Source organism: Schistocerca cancellata, chromosome 5, assembly GCF_023864275.1.
Source record: "Schistocerca cancellata isolate TAMUIC-IGC-003103 chromosome 5, iqSchCanc2.1, whole genome shotgun sequence".
Classification (NCBI taxonomy): Eukaryota; Metazoa; Arthropoda; class Insecta; order Orthoptera; family Acrididae; genus Schistocerca; species Schistocerca cancellata.
Window position 1 is genome coordinate 521,261,667 of NC_064630.1, and position 13,116 is coordinate 521,274,782.

The window sequence follows — 13,116 nt, forward strand, 5'->3', positions numbered from 1 at the left end:
ATGAGGGTAATAGTTAATATTTAACATACTTTTTTGAGAATAAATGTAAATTTGTCAAAACTTTACTCTGCATCATTTTAATAATGAGAATAATAACCAATGTCAGGTGATGTTATAATTTTTTTCATTATAGATATAGTGTATGCCAGAGCCAGAGATATTTTAGATATTTTTGCTATGAAATATTTTTCATCAGATAATTTGAAAATTAGTGGCTGAAAATATGAAACAATGTAAAAATAATATTTTAGGTGTCAATGCATTATCCAAGAACCCCTGCATATTTGTTAATGGCAATGCTATGTAATTACTGGTTATTGATTCTCATTTACCAGTATCAGACTTTTTTTATTTTGTACATATATTATCAGGCATGGGAATGTAATCACTCCTCTTATGTACCTCGCTTATAATGTTTTAGATTAATGTTAGCCAGGAGTTATCAGTTCCACGTAGATGATGTCTCATGTGCAGTGATACAGTGTAGATGACGAAAGTGTGGGTATGTTTGTGTGTGTGTGAAAAAGTTGTATCAGTAGTGAGATAAGTGTTGCTTTCATATTATTTTGCGGTGTGTAAAATATTTGATCCACTGCCAGCATTTTTAAACATTGTTGTTAAACCTTTATTTATGGGCATTGTTGCAAAATACATTATTTTTAAACATTGTTCTATTCTTTTAAATAGATTTTGTATGTCGTGACACAGTTTGTATAGAAAAGATTTAATTCTGTTCTTTAAAAACTTCCCACTACCATACAGGGTGTTTCAAAAAGAATTATCTGACTTTAAAAAAATCATAACTATTATGTTATTGAAGATATGTGTGTGAACAACATACTGCTGGAAAGAGCAAACTCTCAAGTTTTACATGATTCCTGCTAGGTAGCAGCAGTGTGCGCCCACTTCAGTTCTAGTAAAAATGGTGTCGGGACAACAGAAAGCATTTTGTTTTTTATGTTTTTAACAGTGCGGGTCAGTAATAAGTGTTCAGTGTAACTTTGGTATGGTGTGGATCCTCCTACAGCACAGACATTAGACAATGGCATAAACAATTCTGAGAAACAGGTTGTTTGTGTAAAGACAAATTGTTGGGCCATCCCCGAGTGTCTGACGCAGACATCGAACACTTCCACCATAGTTTAACAAGAATTCCACAGAAATCCATTTTCCATGTGGTTTGGCAGCTCAACATGCCCCCGATGTCCATCCGGCTTGTGCTGTGTCGATGTTGACACATGAAGACATACAAAATTCAGCTACTGCCAGCTCTTCATGAAGATGACAAACAACAGCATGTGAAGTTCTGTAATTTCATTCTTGGAAAGATGGAGGATGCCAGTTTTCTCCCACGCTCAGTGTTTAGTGATGAGGCAACATTCCATTTAAATGAAAAGGTGAACCGTCATAATGTGAGAATATGGGCTATGAAACAATCACATAAAGTTGTACAACATGAGAGGGACTCACCAAAATTTAATGTGTTGTGTGCAGTTTCATGGGAAAAGCTGTGTGGTTTACTTTTCTTTGCCAAGAACGCTGTTACAAGAAACACATATCTCAATATTCTTGAGAACTTTCTTTTCCCACAGTTTGTGACTGATTCAAATGACTTCATTTACCAACAGTATGGGGCACTGCCACACTGACATCTGGGAGTGCGAGAATTTTTAAATCAAAGGATTACTGAACGATGGGTCAGTCACTCTAGGCCAAATGATTCAGCCTTACATTACTGGCCTCCAAGGTCATCAGACCTGACTGTATGTGATTATTTCTTGTGGGGGTTTATAAAAGTCTCTGTTTATGTGCCTCTGTAACAAACAACAATGAATGAACTGAAACATCACATAACACATGATGTGTTTGCGGCAGTGTGGGAGCAATTTGAATACTGCATTGACATATTCTGTGCATCTCAAGGAAGATATATTGAACACTTATGAGAAGGCATAGGGGGGAAAAAAACTTCTTGAGTTTCCCATTCATCAAAAAACAAAATTCATTTTATATAGTTATTGGTTTTAGAAATATAGACATGCCAAATCTGATGATTCTTATTGATACACCCTGCGTTATCATGGTAAGAAAGCAGGATAGTGCTTGTAATTTGTTAACTGTTTAATGTCTTATGATAAAATACCAATAGATGAAGAGGCAATAATATCACATTTCCAGGAGGAACTCAAAACATTTAGCTCTGGGCAGGAGCATGTGGAGCAATTGTGATTCAATTTTAGAGGGACAGATGACTAAGCACTAGACAGATATGTTCTGTGTAAGAAGCAGCAACTGTTGCACAGAAGATGCACAGGGCTATAGACAGAGAGATGCTATATGACATGTATGTGGCTGTCAGAAGGGTGCTGAGTGAAGCTTTCATTGCCATCATAGTAGAATTTTATTAAATATTATGGAAAGACCTCTCACAAATCCCAAGGGAAGTCTAGTCATTTACACCACAGCTAGCATCCAAATAGTTATGGATGACACAGGAACCAAAATTGAGAGTAACAAAGCAAAATTATAAATACTGAACTCTTATTTTCAAATGTTCCTTCACAAAGGAAGACTTAGAAGTATTGCCCCAATTTAATTTTTGCAACACTGCAAGTGATATGGGTATAGTGTCTACAACATTGAAATGAAGCTGAAATTGCTAAAATGTCTCATGGAATGATAGAATCCATGTCACAATCTATATAGAATTTGCAGATGTGTTAGCTCCTGTCTTAACTGAAACATATCATAAGTCCCTTGAATAAAAGATTGTGTTCAGTGATTGTAAGAAAGCACTGGTCACACCAATCTACAAGAAGGATGTTTTTTTGAGTGTAGTACAAATTACTTTTTTTTATTTCATTATTCTAAATAGTTCGTAAATTTTTTACAGTGATTTGAACGTGACTTCCTTCTAACATGTTATGTGAGGAGTATGTATTCATTTTTCAAACTCTGTTTTCTTCAAACAGATCCTTTTTTTCCATTAATTTCTTGCAATGTACGTTCTTTTTCTGGAATAATCAGTACCATCCATGAATACATTTAGAGAAGAAATCATTCAGCAAAGGAACAGTGTCATTTCTTTTCCCATGTTAAAAACATACCTTGTGAGTATATGTCATTGTAAATGTCGAACCTGAACTGCTCTCATGAAAGTTTCCAAAATATTAAAAATTTGCAAGATTAGAGATTACAAATGTTACAATAATACAGTCAAATTGACCAAAATCAGACACATCTTCTTTCTTTTTTTTCCAAAGTGACCTACCAAGAGTATTCTTTTCCTTTACAGAAACATTTCCACCATGCTTCTGTCAGTACAGTCCTATCTTATAGTGAATTACATATGATCTTTAAGTAATTTGCATAATATAACAGCTTATCTAGCAAAATTTCCCACATACCCACCCTTGAATGACTTAGCAGAAAGTGGAGGAAGTAGTATGATTTGCACGTGGAGTCATTTACAATTTTATGACATAAGCAAAATCTTTTAAACAATGCCTTGCTCTTACTTAATAACTAAAGTATTCTTTTGTGATGACCTAACCAACTTGCTTTATAATTCATCACAAGGAAACATAATTTCATTCAAAAACAACCTATTTGAACAGTTCTCGGGTATCCAACCAGGTAGCATCGTAATTTCTCCACAATATTTCAGCAGACGTACATGCTGCCATCTTTCTGAAGATGGCAGTGTGTATGTCTGCCGAAATATTGTGGAGAAATTATGATGCTACCCAGTCGGATACCCGAGAACTGTTCAAATTGGAAATACGCCGGAAAACTTCAGAACGCAACAACCTATTTCACACAATACTTAGCTGGATTTCACTTATTAAAAATTAAATTAGAGTACTCTTCTCAGACCTCTGAAATTATTCATAAAATCACAGTTCACATAATAACAGTTTTGTGTGCTATGTCTCAAACCTGTTCCTCTTTGTAAGACCCAGTTTCTCAGGGATTTTCCATTATAATGAGAAGGTTATTAAAATAGAAAATTGCTCTTCTCTCTATCAATTTACAAATTAGGCATTAAAATGAATTTTCATTCATATCCCTATTCTGGCATTAGTACAGAATTATTACTAGGAAATAGAACAAAATTTTATTGAGAAGAGTGTTTTCATATAATAAATGTGCTTCTGACAGATATCACCTCTTTATCTTGCGGTAGCCACAAAGCTATAATACTTATTTATACCAAATGTCTCTCAAATATGCTGCCTCACGAAATTAAGGTGACATTTTAATTTTCTTACAGCATTATTGTCTACTTCATTCTGGACACTCATATTTTTTTCTGATCACTTTTCTTCTACTTGCTCAGTGTCATATATTATGGTTGTATTTATTGTAACCCTTTCATAAAATTTTGCAAACTTAACTACAGTCAGCCCTCTCTTCTACTTCAGTTTCCTCAAAATTTCATTGTTGCCATAGCATCAATCACTTAGGAAGTGCCACTACAGCTGCTCTGGGACCATTAATTTCTTTCACTACTTCTCAGTTTACGTTCATTCATTCATTAACACGTCATGCTTCACAAATCTGATCATAAAGCAAAGCCTTCAGGGCCATTGAAACTGTAACACAATGAAGGCACCAGCAAAAAGCTTTGAACTGCATGAAGTGTACTACATGTAAATGATTAGCATTTCAGTTCAACTATACAAAGTAGGTGGAGTAATACTACTTAAAATCTGTATACTGTGGGTTTCTCATTCAGAAATTGTACTTGAAAGTTGTTTTTTTTTCCCCTGTAAGAATGAGTAATGTCTTCTGACACATAATGGAATGTGACAATGGCAGGACTGTGGGTTTTGAGGTTGCAGTGTCTTGTTCATGATATTGTTGCTTGTGTTGGTCAGTATCTTACATAGACAGTGTGGGCATCTGGAGCATCATTGATTTTCTACATGTTGATCATTATTGTGGCTGCAGAGGGAGCTGTACTGACAGTACTGGGCCCAATGACAACACTAGTCAAAGGGGTGGCACCACATCATCTTTTCAGACAAGTCCTGGTTCACTGTGTAGCATCATGTTGGACATATCTTGTGTTTAGAAGCTCTGAGGAGAATGAACATTGCTAGATTGTATTTGTCATTGTCACTATGCTAAAGGTGACAACTCTGTGTACTAAATTTCACACTCCTTTTGCCCCCAAAACCACTTACAAATTTAATAAAACCGTCTTCCTGTAATACTCTATGTGCATAAATAGCTGAAATTTTATTAATTACTATCCTTCTGGTGTTGCAATTTTAATGACTAGCAGTGTTCATTAAATGGCAGAAGCAGCTGGTAGCTTCTGTAAAGTATTATTTATTAGCAAATAAGAAGAGCTATTGGTATTCCTCAAACACTAATGAGCTACTTTTTTAATCTGATATCAAGCATTAATATAGCATTACTAGCCGGTAAAGTTTTTTCTGCTTAATATGAGCATTAAACAATGGAAACTCTATATTGGAAAATCAAAAATATAAGGAAAATATAGATTGCTACTCACCATGAAGAAGACACATTCGTTTGCATACAGGCTAAATGAAAAGACGGTTATACATCAGCTTTCAATCAAAGCCTTCTCCAGACAAAGGCAAACACACACACACACACACACACAAACACACACACATTCATTTACACAAGCAAGCACATTTCATGTACACGTGACTGCCCTCTCCGACAGCTCAGACTGGTCCAAGGGGGACTTCTGATGACTTGTTGAGTTCATTCCATGTCGAGTTGCTGCATTACACCAGGCAAAAGGAGGTCCGACATGGTATTAGGAGCTATCACATTACTTTGGTCATCTCAGAGCATGTACTGCAATATTTGTCATACTGACAGTAGGATATTTGCTTACACAACTGACCTAGCCATTGATATCCACAGAATATTCATAGAGGAAATGGAAAGGGTGCTGATAGAAAATCTCTGAGTATTGTGACAGTACTGTTGTAAGTGGCACCTCAACCCCAACCAAAATAAAACAAAATGGTCATGCTTCCATCTCAGTAACAGGTAGGCAAACCTGTAACTGAAAATTTACATTAGTGAAAATGCTGTGAAACACAACCCAACCTAAAGTATTTATGTGTCGTGCTTGCCAAGTCCTTGATGTTACACTTGACTAATACTAAAACCAAATTTCACCACAGGAATAATATTAGTGTAAAGCTGTGTGGTGCCATGTAGAGATCAGCTGGTGCTCTGTGTTGTATTAGAGTAAAGGACAGAAGAATATTGTGCTTCTGTGTGGCAAACAGCAACCATACCAGCAGTCTTGACACCTAACTCAGTATAACAATGTGTATGATCAAAGGCTGTTTCAAAACTACACCACCCTACAGGTTCTCAGCTCTAAACCATCCTTCCACATTAACTCAGAAGACTGGAAGCTTTGTTACATTAATAGAAAAAGATATTGGACAACATCAGGCTTCCCGTTCTTGGCTGTATCCCAAGTGCTGTATCTAACAGGCTAAAATCCAAGCAATCAGCCATAAAAACTGCTATAGAACTTCTTGATGAAGAATTCGATATATGTTATAAATGGTAGCAAATGTGAATTCAAAATGCATCACCAGCAAAAACTGATCTAAAAACTTGTGTTAAGCCAACAGTCTTCAATTTGCCTGACACATATCGGAGGCAGTTAACAGAATCTGCACAAAGCATGGAGTATGTGCATCCTGCCTTATGGCTGGAGTGAGACACTCCACACCAATCAACGCAGTATGGAGGAGTATAATTTAGCATCATATCCGGTCAATGCAAAGGACTTTCTGACACTGGATGCTGCTAACAGAGTTCAGAAATGAAATTTAATGTTATAAATTTTTCTACAATATACTATTATCCCATATATGTAAGATTTATGTATTCTGTTTCATCTGTTTTTTATTAGTGTCATTGTTGCACATGTGTAACAAAATGTATAATAATACCATATATTCTGCTATATTCTAAATAAAGTAAGTAAATGATTTTCAAAAAATTTTCGAAGCATGAAAACTGGTCTTTTATTTGAGGTTACTTACTTTCCTCCACTTTTATAAATGGCTATTGTTACTGTATATTTCAGCCCTTCAAGAATCGCCCGTTGACTTAAGAATTACTGCTTTTCACCGATCTTTTGATTTTTGCTATATCTCACTAATGGTTGATGTGGCAAAATTGATGTCTTCTAGAGAAGTATGTAATGCTTGTCTACACAATGCATTTCTTGTCTAAGTAAACTTAACTGATCTTCTTTTGACAGTTCATTTTTCCTTTCCTGTGTTTTCAACTGTTATTAGGGAGAAGTCATTGACTTTAGTACCCAATCATTTGAATCTAACACCATCTGTCTTATTAAAACTATCATGAAGCAGTTGACATTTGCCCTACAAAGTTTATCTTTTTTTAACTTGTTAATGCTCCAGATTGCCTTTGCTTTTTCTTGGACACTTGAATTCATGGTGCATAATTCATGGTACAGTGAAGAATTTTGCAGTATTGCTTATAATGCACCTTTAAACTTTAGTTAGAGCTAGTCTCTGTAGCTCTATCTTGCTGGCAAAAAACATTTCGTACAACATATGAGCTGCCCATTTTCTCGGCTTCCACTGTAATATCCTTTCTTGTTGTAAAGGACTATTGCTTTCAAGTGTTGTAAGAATATGTTTAGACAAGAGCTAAATTACTCACCTACTCTATGCCCTCAGTGAACTTTGTCCCACTGTTCACCCAGTAAACTTTCTCTGGGTAATGTAACTGTGTCAGCATTTATAATACTGTGAAACTGTACTACTTTCTCCGAGTACTGTAACTGTGTCAGCATTTATAATTCTGTGAAACTATACTTTTCTCTTGGTGGTTAAAACAGAATGATATAAATACTTTGTTGCTGTCATATGACCATTTGAGGCTCATATCTAATTGTTGAGACACAGTGTGCTTGATAAATAAATTATCAATCAGTGTTACCCTATGTTCTTTTATTCCTATTGGAAATGTCTCTATGGGGCCAAAAAGAGCACTCCAAGTGCCCTAAGTCATTACTATCTATGATTTTGATGTTCCCACATGCAATGGTACAATGCTTTACCACTTATTTCTAATATGTTGCATTAGTACCCCGTCTAACTGCTTAGTGAAGTTTAAAAGTATTTTTGTGGTATAATATATCATAACCACTATTTTGTGAGTTTTAAAGTCTGTTACCGAAGCAGAGCACTGAAATTACTATTCATGCAATGTCTATGCCCATGGAATTTTCCACTTTTTGTATATGCAGATGTTCCCCATTTCCTTATGTTATGACTACAGTAATGTGATAGTTATTAAATCATGTTCTGTCAAGCATAAAATATTTATAGAAAGACATTTAGAATTTTCAGTTTTCTGTAGTGGATAAGAAGGCCGTATTTCTTTATCTGTGTACTTTCAAATGTTCAGTCAAGTTGTTGACTCAGTTTTTCACATGATAATTCAACAACTGATCTATTTATCTTCTTCAGGTGCTGTGAAGTGTGTTATTGTGTATATACATTGCATGGACTCCATCAGATTGTAAAGTATTGTTGGTTCACACTGCTATATTTAGCCGTGTTTGGCATCCTATGCCCACTATTGCCTTTGATGCTCATTTGCTCTTCGGAGCCTGCACTGTTATTTCATGAAACCAGCTATGATGAATGAAATGGCCAGTGATATCTTAATAGATTGAGGCCTTACCCTTGCTTTTCCCTGGTTTTTTAGGTTTCTGACAATTTTGTTTTGAAACCCTTAATTATGTTGTCCTAGAAACTTGGAATTTGCACCACAGCAGTGTTCTCAATGTCTTTGCTTTTATTATAATATCACGGCAGTGCTTGGATACTTCTGATTTGCTGGTTGTTTTAGTTGTGTGTGTTGCTGATGTTCTTTGCACCTCTCCTTGACTATTATAATAATCTGCCAGACATTAGAGATGTCATATTTAGAGGGTACTCATCCAGTATTTGGAGATATGGGTTGTCTTTAATGTTGGAAACATAACTTTTTATCTATATTGACAAGCAAAATACATTGTACGCCGTATATCTAACTGATCCTTGGCTTTTCTGTCCCAGTCACAACCTCTTCCTCAGGTTCTGTTGAGTTTGCTAACCATGCCCACTTAACTTGTTGATATGAGTACTCATTCCTTTGGAACACTGTTCATGGTGTTGTAATTCTTTGGTGAGACTCTCCTTCTCTGACAACGTTGGAGCTCTGTGGGCCAGGTCCTTTAGTATGGAATTTCTTTGTGACAAATGATGATGGTTACAGGCATGAAGTTAGAGAACAGTACACATAATTTTTCTATATACATTGTGACCCAGGTTTCCATCAGTTTTTCTCTTAACTAACATGTTGAGAAAATGTCCCCAGCCTATTTTTAAAATTACATCATGTTTCGTATTAGGATAGATAGAGTTTGAATGTTGTAGGAATTCTTCCAGTTTTTTAATTTCATCTTGCCACACCTTTAATGTGTTATACACATACAGGGTGTTTCAAAAATGACCGGTATATTTGAAACGGCAATAAAAACTAAATGAGCAGCGATAGAAATACACCGTTTGTTGCAATATGCTTGGGACAACAGTACATTTTCAGGCAGACAAACTTTCGAAATTACAGTAGTTACAATTTTCAACAACAGATGGCGCTGCGGTCTGGGAAACTCTATAGTACGATATTTTCCACATATCCACCATGCGTAGCAATAATATGGCGTAGTCTCTGAATGAAATTACCCGAAATCTTTGACAACGTGTCTGGCGGAATGGCTTCACATGCAGATGAGATGTACTGCTTCAGCTGTTCAATTGTTTCTGGATTCTGGCGGTACACCTGGTCTTTCAAGTGTCCCCACAGAAAGAAGTCACAGGGGTTCATATCTGGCGAATAGGGAGGCCAATCCACGCCGCCTCCTGTATGTTTCGGATAGCCCAAAGCAATCACACGATCATCGAAATATTCATTCGGGAAATTAAAGACGTTGGCCGTGCGATGTGGCCGGGCACCATCTTGCATAAACCACGAGGTGTTCGCAGTGTCGTCTAAGGCGCTTTGTACTGCCACAAATTCACAAAGAATGTCCAGATAGCGTGATGCAGTAATCGTTTCGGATCTGAAAAATGGGCCTATGATTCCTCTGGAAGAAATGGCGGCCCAGACCAGTACTTTTTGAGGATGCAGGGACGATGGGACTGCAACATGGGGCTTTTAGGTTCCCCATATGCGCCAGTTCTGTTTATTGACGAAGCCGTCCAGGTAAAAATAAGCTTTGTCAGTAAACCAAATGCTGCCCACATGCATATCGCCGTCATCAATCCTGTGCACTATATCGTTAGCGAATGTCTCTCGTGCAGCAATGGTAGTGGCGCTGAGGGGTTGCCGCGTTTGAATTTTGTATGGATAGAGGTGTAAACTCTGGCGCACGGGACGATACGTGGACGTTGGCATCATTTGGACCGCAGCTGCAACACGGCGAACGGAAACCCGAGGCCGCTATTGGATCACCTGCTGCACTAGCTGCGCGTTGACCTCTGTGGTTGCCGTACGCGGTCGCCCTACCTTTCCAGCACGTTCATCCGTCACGTTCCCAGTCCGTTGAAATTTTTCAAACAGATCCTTTATTGTATCGCTTTTCGGTCCTTTGGTTACATTAAACCTCCATTGAAAACTTCATCTTGTTGCAACAACACTGTGTTCTAGGCGGTGGAATTCCAACACCAGAAAAATCCTCTGTTCTAAGGAATAAACCATGTTGTGTACAGCACACTTGCACGTTGTGAACAGCACACGCTTACAGCAGAAAGACGACGTACAGAATGGCGCACCCACAGACTGCGTTGTCTTCTATATCTTTCACATCACGTGCAGCGCCATCTGTTGTTGAAAATTGTAACTACTGTAATTTCGAAAGTTTGTCCGCCTGAAAATGTACTGTTGTCCCAAGCATATTGCAACAAACGGTGTATTTCTATCGCTGCTCGTTTAGTTTTTATTGCCATTTCAAATATACCGGTCATTTTTGAAACACCCTGTATTAAAAGAAACATATAGGTGTCAGGCTGGCAGATTCTAGTGTGTTTGATTCATAGTGTTTCATGTATATGTTTGCCACTCTGAATGATAATGAACTATTCATCGTTGTGCCATCTGTTTGTTTGTAATATTTTCCATCAAACAGGAAATAATTGGACATGATTAAGTGATTGTGACATTTGCAGTTTCCCACATATTTACTGAGAAAACATTTCAGGTATTTTGTCAGCTGATATATAAGTGTGTCAATATTACAAACTATGAGTCTTACAGGAATGCCTTCTTCATCTACCATAAGAAGCCCATAGAGCTGTGGTGTTCTAAGACCCTTAATGGTGTTAATGGAAAGCCTGATTCACTAAAAACTTCCTGTTGATTTTGTTTTGTAGGATTGTTTCCTATTTGTCTGTAGGCAATATCTTTCAAAAGTCATAAATCCTGCTGTCCCCATGTCATATGAGAATGATGGTGTTGCCTACACCGGCTGGCAGAATTGTTTTACTGTATTTGCCCTTCTGCAGATTTCTAGATGTTACTCTCTCTTTCTCAGAGATTTTGGATACAAGCTTTGGTGCTTCAGGAAAAGTTCTACAGGTTTTGCAGTGAACCTCTTCTACTGCTGTAATGGGAATAAAGCTGTAACATGATCTGCAGAATTGATATAATTTGCTATTGGTAGCATTTTTGGAATGGATGCAAAATTTAGCCATTTAGCAAGGATCTTCACTATGTCCTCATTCAGATATCTGTGAGACAGCTCCCTCCTTCTTGTCTAGTTTTGAGTGCAAGTGATCAAGTTTTTGCTTTCTGGCATGTGCATTCTACTTTTGATGTCATATTGTCAATCCATTCTCAAGAATCTCCAGAGAATGTAGCTAATATGTAAGGATAGAGCTATAGAAAAGCTTCTTTGAAGTGGTGTCTACCAGTTTTTGCATATCACATAAGTGACTCAATGTACATATATTATATGCAAGTAATACTTTTTTCCCTGATATCTGAATTCATACCTTAGGTGCAGTGGTCATGACTGCTAAGACTAAAATAAATTACAGATAACATACCATGATGATGGAATCTGAAGACATTAGTACAGACATATCTACACAAAACAAAAATGAAGCGCTTCATAATGTAATATACATACTCAAGAAGTTAACAGCCATACAGCCTCAGTAATATTGTGCACAATTACTTCAGAGAAGTTTTTGCACGCTAAGTAACGCCCAGCAAATTATTTTCAGCTCCACCAACAGTGTTAGCATCGCCAATTCCTGTGACAGTGGAAGAAGGAGAGTCAGCTATCTTCAGGTGTCAGTTTGAAGCTATGCCTTTTCCAGTAACTAAAGTCCACTGGTTGAAGGATGGGAAACAACTAAGAGAAGCTGAACACTTGAAAACCAATCCTCGGACGGGAATTCTAAACATTACGGAAGTGTTCTTGGAGGACAGAGGACAGTATAGTTGCCAAGTTAATACTACAGGCTTTCCACCTCAAATCTCCAAAGCTGCTACTCTTTTTGTTAAAGGTTAGAAAGTTGCAAAGCCTTATTTGTTACAGAGTATGAATTTATTTTCTTTTGAATGGATTTGTTGTGAATGAGATCTAGGGAAAGAGCTTATTTGGTAACATAGCTTATCAGTAAAACAAGTGATATGGTTTAGAATATGACAAAGTAATATGTAGGCCTATTTAAAGAAACTGGTTTCTTTAAGATATGTTGCAGAAATTGGTCTGGTGACAAACTGAAAAATCCCAAAAATTCAAAATATTGTTGTTTTTTAAATAACATTTTTTAAAGTAGTTCTACTTATAGATATTAATGTGTTTGTAGTGCAACTAGAAATATAAAAGAATTCACAAAATCTTCAAGTTTTATCTCTTCAGTAACTGAATGGAGATAAGAAAATGGGAAGAATGTTGAAAACAAGAAAACCCCAAGGAGACAATACTGAGTAATGCAGAACACTTAAGTTGAGAGGGATAAAATGTGTAAGAGTTGCAATGAACATCAGAGAGTTAATTGTAGGACAAAT

The 13,116-nt window shown here is 36.8% G+C and overlaps 1 protein-coding gene across 1 annotated transcript in view; it reads left to right on the top strand.

Annotated features, from left to right (window-relative positions):
• Positions 1–13,116, top strand: part of LOC126188641 (tyrosine-protein kinase-like otk) — a 113,435-nt gene that overhangs the window by 42,414 nt on the left and 57,905 nt on the right. Inside the window, exon 7 of the mRNA XM_049930242.1 lies at positions 12,324–12,608. Coding sequence (XP_049786199.1) covers positions 12,324–12,608 — 285 coding nt within the window. The remainder of the gene's footprint in view (positions 1–12,323; positions 12,609–13,116) is intronic.